This window comes from Rhinoderma darwinii, chromosome 10 (genome assembly GCF_050947455.1).
Source record: "Rhinoderma darwinii isolate aRhiDar2 chromosome 10, aRhiDar2.hap1, whole genome shotgun sequence".
Taxonomy (NCBI): Eukaryota; Metazoa; Chordata; class Amphibia; order Anura; family Rhinodermatidae; genus Rhinoderma; species Rhinoderma darwinii.
In genome coordinates this window covers 45,043,384-45,056,171 of record NC_134696.1, presented here as the reverse complement: position 1 = coordinate 45,056,171, position 12,788 = coordinate 45,043,384, and the positions used below count along the sequence as shown (strand labels likewise).

Sequence of the window (12,788 nt, the reverse complement as noted above, 5' to 3'; positions counted from 1 at the left end):
TTGATTAAAGCAATTATATTCAGTTATATAAGGAAATTTAAATGTTTCCCCCTACACAGAACTAAAAACATTTGAAAAAGATAATAGTTGTATTTTGGTACCATATTAAAGCTCCATCTGTGCCACAAAAAAAAGGGAACAAATATTTAGCCAAAGTATTCACTCTTGGGCTATGTTCACACGTCTAAATTTTTCAAAAGTATCTGCAGCAGAATTCAGGGGCTAAATCTCGGATTTCTGTTTATGAAGTCCCAGCGGGTCCACACGTGGATTAACCCCACAGTAATTCAATGAGGCAAACACGATGTGGATTTTAAGATCCACAGCACGTTCATTATCCTGCATAGATTTTTTTTATCACATGCCTACCTCTGCATCGGTGGTTTTTGGCGTATAAACCACATAGAAATCCTCATCAAATTTTGAACTTGTGAACATGGCCTGAAAATGTGTAATTCCAAGTTTTTCTGTGGACATTCAGACACCTAAAGGTCTTGATTCTGAAACTATTCACACAACAAAGCTGTACTATTTATATTCCTAAGGTATATTTAGATTCTTTCAGTAAAAGATAAAGCACACTAATGGTATTCCTTCAACAAGGTTTTATTAAAGAGTTGTTACTGAACATTATTATGAAAACATTTGTGCACAAAAACCAATAACAAGTTAACAAAGGCGTTAGGCAGAGTTCTGCGCAGCACATCCACGCTTCCACTGCTTATCGTTGGCTCGGGCAGAATAGGCAGACATTGTCATGGTTGGTTAAAGACCAAGATGTAGCACACTGTGGAAGAAATGAGGAAGTTTACAGTTAAAGTTATAGGGGATATGCAGAATTAAGACAGCACAATCTATTATCAATGTAACAACCGCTCACTGTATAAACCATATTATATGTTCGCTCTTCCTCATACAAAAATGTTTTATTTCTTAATTACAAAATAACTAAATAATAGCTCAGCCCTGTATTATCTCCCAATTTAAATACCTATGTAGTTTTACGTACCCATCATCAAATATTTAAATATGTACACTAGGGCTGGGCGATTCATCAAATTAATTTGATTAATTCGCCATTTCAAGTTAGCACGATTCTGGACTTGCCCAGAATCGTGAAGTCGTTACAGGCCCCGCCCCCCTCCCCGTAGCAGGAGAGAGAAAAACAAGCAGACACGCTGCACAGCGCATCTACTTCAGCAGCAGTGAGAGGACTGGGGTTTGCTATCTGTGTGTAAGGCCTCATTTACACGAGCGTATTATACGCGCGTGCGACGCGCGTGCTTTTCACGCGTGTCGTACGCACCTATAATAGTCTATGGGGCTGTTTAGACGATGCGTGAATTTTGCGCTGCGTGAGTGCGTTGCGTAAAACTCACGACATGTTCTATATTCTTGCGTTTTTCACGCAACACGCACCCATTGACTTCAATGGGTGCGTGAAAACAACGCATGCCACACGGACGGTCCTGCGTTGCATGCGCGAAAATCACGCAAGAGCTGTCAAAAGGATGAATGTAAACAGAAAAGCACCACGTGCTTTTCTGGTTACAAACATCCAAACGGAGTGTCAAATTAGAGATGAGCGCACTGAACTTCACCGGGTTCGGCCGAACTCGTTTTGACCGAACCCGGCAAAAAATGTTCGGGTACGCGACGTCAGGAGACAGTCACTGCCCACGGTGCTCAAAGACTTAAACTGTTTCAGCACCATGGACAGTGACTTTCGATCACAATATACATATACGTGTAAAAAAAAACAGAAGTTCGGACTTACCGATAAGTCCCGGCTCCTTCCTCCAGTCCGACCTCCCGGAATGACAATTCAGGCCAAGTGACAGCTGCAGCCAATCACAGGCCAAGCACAGGCTGCAGCCAATCACAGGCCAAGCACAGGCTGCAGCCAATCACAGGCCAAGCACAGGCTGCAGCCAATCACAGGCTGCAGCGGTCTCATGGCCTGCCGCGTCATCCTGGGAGGTGGGGCCGGATGACAAGAGAGGGACGCGTCACCAAGGCAACGGCCGGGAGACCGGACTGGAGGAAGCAGGCAGTTCATGGTAAGTTTGAACTTCTTTTTTTATTCACAGGTTGGTGTATATTGTGATCGGCATTCACTGATGAGGGTGCTGAAAGAGTTACTGCCGATCAGTTAGCTCTTTCAGCACCTTGGACAGTGACGGGCGTCGACTACCTCATCTCTATGATGGCGGCTGCGTGAAAATCACGCAGCCGCGCATCATACACGGATGACACACGGAGCTGTCAAATGCCTTTTGCGCACGCAAAACGCAGCGTTTTTTGCGCGCGCAAAACGCACACGCTCGTGTAAATCCGGCCTAATACTGTGAGTCCAGAGATTGATTGGTTGTTTTATACAGTGTCCCGCTCTCCCTTGGGCAGCTTCTTAACCCATTAAAGGGAATGTGTCGCCAATTTTTTTTTTAAAGTAAGTTACTTATGTTTCTCCCGGGCAGCTTCTTAACCCATTAAGATCCTGTTGCATTTCAAGGCTTAAAGAGGCTCTGTCACCAGATTTTGCAGCCCCTATCTGCTATTGCAGCAGATAGGCGCTGCAATGTAGATTACAGTAACGTTTTTATTTTTAAAAAACGAGCATTTTTGGCCAAGTTATGACCATTTTTGTAGTTATGCAAATGAGGCTTGCAAAAGTCCAAGTGGGCGTGTTTAAAGTAAAAGTCCAGGTGGGCGTGTATTATGTGCGTACATCGGGGCGTTTTTAATACTTTTACTAGCTGGGCGCTCTGATGAGAAGTATCATCCACTTCTCTTCAGAACGCCCAGCTTCTGGCAGTGCAGACACAGCCGTGTTCTCGAGAGATCACGCTATGACGTCACTCACAGGTCCTGCATCGTGTCAGACGAGCGAGGACACCGGCACCAGAGGCTTCAGTTGATTCTGCAGCAGCATCGGCGTTAGCAGGTAAGTCGATGTAGCTACTTACCTGCAAACGCTGATGCTGCTGCAGAATCAACTGTAGCCTCTGGTGCCGGTGTCCTCTCTCGTCTGACACGATGCAGGACCTGTGAGTGACGTCACAGCGTGATCTCTCGAGAACGCGCTGTGTCTGCACTGCCAGAAGCTGGGCGTTTTGAAGAGAAGTGGATGATACTTCTCATCAGAACGCCCAGCTAGTAAAAGTAGTAAACACGCCCCGATGTATGCACATAATACACGCCCACTTGGACTTTTACTTTAAACACGCCCACTTGGACTTTTGCAAGCCTCATTTGCATAACTACAAAAATGGTCATAACTTGACCAAAAATGCTCGTTTTTTAAAAATAAAAACGTTACTGTAATCTACATTGCAGCGCTGATCTGCTGCAATAGCAGATAGGGGTTGCAAAATCTGGTGACAGAGCCTCTTTAAGAAGCTATGGCCACCCTATAGCTTCTAAAGCCTTGAAATGCAGCAGCAACTGAATGGGTAAATTAAGTGGTTTTCGTTATCTTCAGTTAGGCCTCATGTACACTTCCATCACCGTTTTCACGGCCGTTTTTCATGGATCCGTGTGGTTTCCGTGTGTACTCCGTATCCGTGTTTCTGTTTTAAACGGACGTTGTGCTTCCGTTTTTTATGGATCCGTTAACAGTCTCTCAACATCCATCTTCAGGAATGTATGTGTACTGTAGTCTGTAAACTTTGGCATGCCATGCCGTTGCTAGGGCAACGGATCCGTCAAAAACGGACGGCACACGGAAACCTTCCGTGTGCCGTCCGTTTTTTTTCATGGACCCATTGACTTCTATGGGCCCCACAGTCACGGAATCACTGACAAAAGTAGGACATGCTCTACTTTTGACGGAACGGCACAACGGATCCGTGAAAATAACGTGTAATAAAGTGTGCATTGGCCCATTGAAATGAATGTGTCAGGGTGCGATCAGTGAAAAAAACGGATAGCACCCTGAAGGAAAAAACTGAAGTGGGCATGAGGCCTTATGATAAAGTTATGATAAAGTTATGATAAAGGCCTTAAAAATTATGTTTCTGAAAATTGTAAATATCGCTGCTGAAAACTTATAAGCCTTCTAATATTCTAAAAAAAAAAAAAGAATGGTTACAAAAATGATGCGAACATAAAGTAGGCATATGGTAAATGTTAACTAATTTGTGTGGTATTGCTCTCTTAAAAGGAAAGGTGTCATGAATTTCTTTTTTTTAATTAATTTATGTCTTTTTATTTAATACAATTTTATATGTACTTTATTTTTTCACATAAAATGTTTTTGTTTTTTTATTAACACTTTTTTAATTCACTGGGGGCTGCCATGTTCTATTTCATCTGCGTTTGTGTCTCTTAACGACACATACACAAATGAAATATGGCAGCTACAGGGCATAGGACATAACGAACAGTACCCGTTCGTTACATCCTGTGCTTCTGCCGTCTCGCTCTGTACTGCGCGTGCATAGGAGCTGGTTTGTAGGGGGAAAACAGCACTATTTTGGAGAAATGGGGTTTGTGTATGTGGGGGTCTGTGTGTGGCGCGGTTGCATGTCTGGGGGGGATGTGTGTGTGGGAGGGCGCTCGCCGGAGCAGCTCGCCGCTGATCCTTCAAAACAGCTGATTGGTGGCTTTGAAGGATCAGCGGCAGACCACCCCCAAACATGCAGGTAAGCTGTCTGCGTGCGGGGGAGGGGGGTTTGTGTATGTGTGTGGATTTTGTGTTTGTGGGGGTCTGTGTGCGGTACTGTTGCATGTTTGGGGGGTTTGTGTGTGTGTGTGTGAGGGGGGGGGCGCTCGACGGAGCAGCGGTGCTCGTCGCTGTTCCTTCAAAACAGATGGTTGGCGGCTATGAAGTATCAGCGGCTATGAAGTATCAGCTGTTTTGAAGGATCAGCGGAGAGCAAACCCCCCACACACACTCACAAACCCCCCAAACATGCAGGTAAGGTGTGTGCGTGTTTTTGTGTGTGGGGGACAGTGTGTGGCACGGTTGCATGTTTGGGGGGGTTAGAGTGTGTGTGTGATCGACGCTGTTTTTCAGCGGCGAGCACGGCTGCTCCGTCGTTCCTTCTGTAAACTGCCGTGTAACTACATGTTGATTCACAGTTGAAGCAAGGAATGAAGAAACAGCGGCACATTACTAACTTTTATTTTTTTAGTTTTGCAGGTTCCACTGGACCGTTTGGACAATGTTGTAGATTCGTTGGACTACTTCGATCTACTTTTTTTTTTTTTCCTTTTAAATAAAATGGTGAGAGAGGGTTTTGTGGGGAAATTTTTATTTCAATAAAAAAATATTTTCTTATGTCTGTTTTCTTTAATACTTTATTACCACCTAAGTAATAGCAATTGGCTATTTGACAACATCCATTACTAAGGCGGGGCTTAGCATTAGCCAGTGAAAAAGCTAGCACTAACCCCCCATTATTACCCCGGTACCCACCGCCACCAGGGGTATCGGGAGGAGCCGGGTACGATCCAGTACCCGACCATCATTAGTGATGGCCGGGCACTGGGACGGCTGCAGGCTGGTATGTTTTATTTTATCTGGCCTGTTATGAAAATGGGGGGACCCGTCGTTTAAAAAAATAAATAAAAAATAACCAGCCAGATACAATAAAGCAGCAGCAGACTAGCATTACCAGGGTGGGAAGGGCCACTGTTTTTGGCCTTTCCCAGCCTAAGACCGCCCCAGTGCGCGACCAGCACTACAGATGGTCGGGTACTGGTTCGTACCCGGCTCTTACCGATACCCCTTGTGGCAGTGGGTATCGGGGTATTAATGGAGGGTTACTGCTAGCCTTTTTACTGGCTAAGGCCTCATGCACACAAACGTATTTTTTTCCTTCCGTAAATACGGGTCCTTGGTCACACGTATTCGACCTGTATTGCACCAGTATTTACGGACACGTACTCGTAAATACGGGTCCAGTGTCACCAGTATTCCACCCGTATTTACGGGCACGTTTTCGCTGCAAAATTGCACTGCACTAATCGGCAGCCCCTTCTCTCTATCACTGCAGGATAGAGAGAAGGGACAGCCCTTTCCGCAGTAAAAGTAAAAGAAATTCATACTTACCCGGCCGTTGTTTTGGTGACGCGTCCCTCTGTCGACATCCAGCCCGACCTCCCTGGATGACGCGGCAGTCCATGTGACCGCTGCAGCCTGTGATTGGCTGCAGCGGTCACATGGGCTGAAACTTCATCCCAGGAGGCCGGACTGGAGGAAGAAGCAGGGAGTTCTGGGTAAGTATAAACGTCTTTTTTTTTAACACGTTGATCTATATTGTGATCGGTAGCCACTGTCCAGGGTGCTGAAAGAGTTACTGCCGATCGTTTAACTCTTTCAGCACCCTGGACAGTGACTATCCCCTGACGTCGTCTAGCAACGATTACGGGTGCACACACGTAGTCACCCGTAATTACGGGAGCCCCATAGACTTCTATGGGCCTGCCCGTGCCGTAATTATGGCCTAAAATAAGACATGTTATATATTTAATGGCCCGGGCACCTTCTCTTAAGCATACGGGGAGGTACCCGTGGCCAATAGAAGTCTATGGGCCCGTAATTACGGGCGTTTTTACGTTCTTGTGCATGGGGCATAACACTAAGCCTCCACCTTAGTAATGGACATCGTCAAACAGACAACTGCCATTACTAAGGTGGTAATAAAGTATTCAAAAACAGAGATATAACTCCCTGTTTGCACAGAGATTGCTGTCGCTGATTTTGATGCAGAAATCGTGTCGGAATCAGCACCATAAAACCCCGAAATCTCCCCGCATTGATTTCAATGGGAGGCAGAGGCAGTTTTTTCCCGGGTGGCTTTTGACTGCTCACAGGGAAAACAAAAACGGCGTTTCCTTTCTAGCGGCTTCCGCCTCTGACCTCCCATTGAAATCTTTTCGGAGTCAATTTTGCCTATGGTTCTTGCATTAGATTCAATGGCCGCGGACGAAAACTGCAGCGAAAACAAAGTGCAGGAAGTTTAAAATCGGCTTCAAAATTTCTGAAGGAATTCTGAGGCATATTTTTTTTCCTGCCTGCAAAAAACTGTGTGAAGGGTATATTCACAAAGTTTTTCCGCGTCTTTCCTGCTCGGCCGAAAACCAGATAGAATAGCACATGCGTTTTTAGCACAATTTTTTTTAATTCAGTTTTAAGCTGCGTGGCGAAAACTCGGCAATACTGCACTGTTTGAATACACCCTAAGAAAATATTTTTTATTCAAATAAAAACCCACACAACGGTCGAGCAGAACCTGCAAAGTAAAAAAAATAAAATTAGTAATATATAAAAAAAAAATCTTCTCACTTACACCGACTTCTGTCTTCTCCCTGCATCGCAATAGAAACTACAGGCCAATGAAAAATAATTGACAACTCTTCTTTTTTTCCGCAACGCGTTTTTTTAAGAACACTTATGTAAAAAATTGTGTTGTATGTACTAACGGCGCGCTTTCCCATTGATGTAAATGGGAAGCTTAATCAAGCGTTTGACACGTTTTTCGGCACGTAAAATGCGTCAAAAACCGAGTCAAATACACGCCGTGTGAACCTGTCAACTGAAAAGTCATTCACCACAAGGGCTTCCCTCTTGACTTTCATCATTCTTAGCCTTTTGGTGTGTCCAGTAGCTTCTGCCCAAAACACTCCCAAAATGGGAGCTGGACCCTGCTTAGCAATTTGAAGACAACTTTTCCTGGCTTGTAGCCAAAAATAGGGAAGGGGTGAGTCTCCCTCCCACATTTACAGCAGCTGTAAGTCAGGCTTTGCCTGATTCATCTTGCTGTAATCCTGGGAAGTGCTCCCTCTGGTGGTCAACATAGGAAAACATATAAAATTATTATTTCATTATTAATACTTTCTACCTTGTGGAAGAAAAAAAAAATACAGCAAAAAAAAACGTAAAAAATATAACAAAAATTAGTAACTTACTTACTAAAATTATATGGCGACAAAAGTTACATTTTGCAAATTGAATTTTTTTAAATTTTTTTGTCAATTTCAGATTTTTTTTCTTAAAAATAAACACAAAACAGATCGACCAAAATAAAGTACAACGTGTCACGAAAAAAAAAAAAGTAAAAGCATTACAAAGTTATTATCACATAAAGACGTCAGTTTTAAAAAATACGACGGAGACCTGAAGTCCAAAATAGGCTGGTGTACCTATGTGTTATTAACTTTATAATGCTTTTACTTTTGCGACTTATTTTTATTTAAAAAAAAAAAAAAAAAAGTGTTTCAGAGTGATTGGTGCAACTTTATTATATTTTATTAAGTTATTTTAACTTTTTTGTGATACAGCTGCTTTGTGTCGAACACGCAGGATCCACCTGTTATCGATCACATCTAAGTTCATAACTTAGATGCAATCTATAACATTTCGATCCTGAGTGCCAGAGACACGCAGGACCTGCCGTCACTGAACCCGTCAGTCCTGCTGACCTGACGGATACAGGTTCCAGCACTATCTTCCGTATAAAAGACACAAAGCAGCTGTATCTCAAAACCGTAAAAATAATTTTGAATAAAATGTAATAAAGTTGCACCAATGACACTGATACACATTTTTATAAAAAAAAAACAACATTTTTCAAAATGTGTACATAGAATTTAAGTGGTTGAAACAGGTTTTTCTCTACAATGCTTACCTCTCGGTGTATGGCATGGTTACAAGACATAGGCTGCCGGTCAAGAGGCTGCACAATCTTCTGACACATGAAACATACCTAGATAGGAACATGACAAAATATATATTTTTTGCCCACTACCATGTATATGCCTCAATAGCCTCTCTACAGACCATACCTGTGGTCGCCCTGAATATCCTCCATAAGCTGAGGGTAGGAAAGTAGTGGTTCTTTGTGCAGTTGGGTACTGTGGCCTGCCATGACCAATAGGCTGAGAAAACAGCACATCAGGTTAGATTTAGTATAGTACTGTCGGCTACATATCATGTTACACAAAGTACAAACTTCACAACATAGCTCTAAAAGGTAATGTGTATTTCTAGATTTGTAAATAGCCACATAAAATGAAAAAAAACCAAAAACTGAAAATGACATGTTTATAATAAAAACCTAATTTAAATAATATGATACATTACTAACAGCCTAAGGCTTTGTTCACACTTGCGCTAGTTCTTTTCCATCAGATTTCCGTTGCTTTTTGAAGGTCAGAAAAGCCTATTCTAACACACACACACACACACGCACGCACGCACGCACGCACGGAAACCTGACTGACTCAATGGGAGGGTGTAAAAAAAAACCTGGATCATAACTCATCATGATAAATCTGTTAAATGGATCACAACTGATCATAACTAATCCTGATCGATCCATCATATCAGTCATGTATCCTGTAAAAACGGAAAACATGACGCCAAGGTGCCCACAGCACTCACCAGAGAAAGTGCCAAAAAACTAACGATGCAAAATTCAAATGTCGAAAAATCCTGTTTCAGGCCTCCACATACTGCAAAAATGTCAGCATATGTTGGCAAAGAAATTTTCAGGTATTTATTAACACATCACGAATAAGACAGAATAAGCGGTCATATGTGTGTACATGAGGAATAACACTTATCTGGCCGTTATATGACTTGCATGTGACAATTTTTAGCAGTTTTCCCCTCTGCAGGCTCTATCTCTAATTCTCAGTTGTCTCTGAGCTAGTGGGTGGTGCCTAACAGCTATCATGTCTCCTATACACTGCACACACGAAAGTGGAGAACCCTGCTATACTATATCACATACTGTATATATATCGAAGCTGCATGGAGGAGAATATACATCTATACATAAGTGTAGCTAAGAATCCAGCACTGGGGTGAGATTTGCATCTTACCAGCAGCCTCTCTGCTCTTACTTCTTTCCCCTGCTCACCCCTCCATAGACTTACATGCAGCATGTGCTTTTGCAGCCTCCTCCTGCTCCCCCCTTCTCTCTCCATAGAAAGTTATAGTAGGAAGTCTAGAGACACAACCCAACCTTCTGCAGCCACCCATTCTGCTCTGTAACCAGGCTTGGTCAATGCTTGACAACAGGAGGTGGACAGCAGATTACAGGAAGGGAGACACCTAGTGGCAGTTTTTTCACACAGAATTTGCATGTATAAAACTACTGAATATTAACAGTAGGTCAATTACAAAGTTGATTTATATCAGGCATACAGTTAGATCAGCATAAGCTGTGTGAAAAGTTAGTGTCCATTTAACGGAAGTCACAACATGTGTTAACATTGTCTACCTGAGCTACTATTATGTAACGTTCTCTGCTTCATTGAATTCTAGGTAATCTACTTTTTACTACAACAGTATACGGTCTGGTGTAAAGATTGCTCTTGTTATTTTCATTCTGGGAAGAGTCAACTGTGTACAGACACTGGACAAGAAAAGGACACTAACATGTAAGCGCAGGGATCAAATGTAGATAGCAATGGGCTTCAATATAAAACTCAGGATCAGTGCAAAATAAGTAAATCTATGTATATGCAAAGCTTTTCCCCCTTTTTTTTATGTGCATTGTAATTATAAATAAACTGTAAAATGGTGTGCAGAGGTTAAACGGGCTACCCGGGATAATGCTTATTTTTATTTAGCCCTCTTATACTAAGAATAGAAGAGCTATTAAATAACATTTCTTTATAAAAAATAAATAAAAAATTCTCCTCTCTGGCATCCACCAAACTGAGCACTCCTGAGTGTAAACCGTGCAGCGGCGTTTGGTCCATACACGGTCTCTCCCTATTTCGCAGCCTGTGTAATACACGTCCCGTACATTGGACAGAATGGATGTCCGCGCCGCGGGTCCCTTCTGTATCAGCATGTAACAGCCGCAGCGGGGACCCCCTTTCTAAGACCATGTACAGAATGAATGCCCCTGCAACGTTTACAAGCAGCAGTGTCCAGTTCTGTGGATGCCGTAGGGAGCGAAGGAGAATTTTTCTTATGTCCTATTAGGCGACTACCTGTTTTATATTTGCAGCTGGGTTGGCAGATTTCTTCAGTTGAAGCTGTTCTATATGCGTTTCTACAAGCTGGCACAATTCCTCAACTGTCAGGCCAGTCAGAGTTCCACGTTTTATCTTAATCTGCTGGAGGATATCAGTTAAGTGCCCCCTACACAAGACAACAAAGTTATTGAATGGAAATACCAAGACAAGGCAAAAAAATGCGAGCTAAACTCAAAAACTCTTAAATCATAACAATGCAATTTTGATAAAAATATAATGTGCTGTCAAATTAAGGAAAAAGCATGCAATTTTTCTTGGCCCTTGCAGTAAACATCTGTAACATGAAGAGAGTGCTATAATCCGCCACATGGTTGTGGTATACTTACAATACACTTACTTATTGTACTTTGGAAACCTGGTATGCAGCTTCTCAAGAATTTTGCCCAATTTGTCGGTGCTAGGAACGTCAGAGGTGCCTGGATTTTGAGAAGCAGTAGTTAGGCTTGGAGCCGAGGCCACATTACCAGGGATAGATAATGGAGTAAAGGCCATTGAATGGGAACGCTGGTATGGCAGGGAAGCTTTTCCATGGGGTACAACGTCTGTAGGTAGAATTGACTGAGTGGACTGAAGAGGAGCAAAAGCAATTCTCTGTAACATGAGACTGGGCTGGAAATAGATAAGAGAAATATATTGTAAAAAGTACAATCAATGCGAAGATAAAAAGGCACACTCACAAATTGCATGATTGAAGCAAACCCCGAGGACATCTTGAATATATTTTTCCTTTCTGCCATTGTCCTATAGAGTTCAATCTTATTAGCGAGTGTCATGAAGGCAAATTGGCCATATAAGTCATAAAGCGGTATTACCATCTAGAGCAGGGCATCTTAAACTTTTTCTACTGGGGCCTCACCAACAAGAACATGGTAATGCCTGCGCCTCACTAGAGTCCCTGCAAAGGATATTAAAAAATATATTTATCTGTCATTTGTCTCTTGAACCCAGTGTAACATTAAAATAAGCACAAAAAGTGCTAAATATAGAGCGAACGATGGAGCCAGAGAATTGACTGTGCAGCATATGATCACTTTGGTCAAATTTGTCTCCCCCAGCTGCACCTCACCAAAAACTGCTGGGCTTCTCACCAGTGAAACCTACCCCACGGGTTTGAGAAGCACTCATCTGGATCATTTACGAGATATCCACAGGATATGCAATAAATGCCTGATAAATGGGGGACCCTTACCTATTAGAGTGACTCTCTAGTAAAATAATCTGTAATAGAAAAAGGGGTACATCTCATTTCCCTCCGTTTCTGGCTAGGAATAACAGATGGAACTGGGTTTATGTTGTCTGGTCTTCATTGCAGACAGAGCACTGGATGAAGGTTTCTTTTACAGCAAGCTACCTCTCAGTCAGACACAAAAGTAGCTTAGGTCCCGCTTATTTTAATTTATTATCTCAAATGGACGATATGTTACTAGTTCCCCATCTCCTGACTAATCTAATAGGCGCTATGATGCTGATAACTACAGTGTAATTTGTATTCAAAAACATTTATTATGTCCAAAGTTATGTGCAATTTCCTAAATATCCTAATTTGGCTCTAATAGCCAAATAGGCGGTTAGGCCTCATGCACACGACCGTAAAAACTCCCGTTATTACGGGTCGTAATTACGACCCGTAATAACGGGCTCATAGACTTCTATTGGCGACGGGTGCCTTCCCGTTTTCTCACGGGAAGGTGCCCGTGCCGTTGAAAAAGATAGAACATGTCCTATTTCAGGCCATAATAACGGCACGGACAGTCTATAGAAGTCTATGGAGCTCTCGTAATGACGGGTGG

General features: G+C 42.7%; 1 protein-coding gene across 2 annotated transcripts in view; it reads right to left on the bottom strand.

The window, feature by feature from the left end:
• Positions 1 to 590: 590 nt before the first annotated feature.
• RNF214 (ring finger protein 214) overlaps positions 591 to 12,788 on the bottom strand; it is a 33,665-nt gene continuing 21,467 nt past the window's right edge. For both annotated transcript variants that reach the window (XM_075839818.1, XM_075839819.1), the window contains 5 exons: positions 11,336 to 11,607; positions 10,954 to 11,104; positions 8,791 to 8,883; positions 8,634 to 8,711; positions 591 to 787 (listed from right to left, as the gene is read on the bottom strand). In XM_075839818.1, coding sequence (XP_075695933.1) covers positions 722 to 787; positions 8,634 to 8,711; positions 8,791 to 8,883; positions 10,954 to 11,104; positions 11,336 to 11,607 — 660 coding nt within the window. In that variant the 3' untranslated portion in view covers positions 591 to 721. The remainder of the gene's footprint in view (positions 788 to 8,633; positions 8,712 to 8,790; positions 8,884 to 10,953; positions 11,105 to 11,335; positions 11,608 to 12,788) is intronic.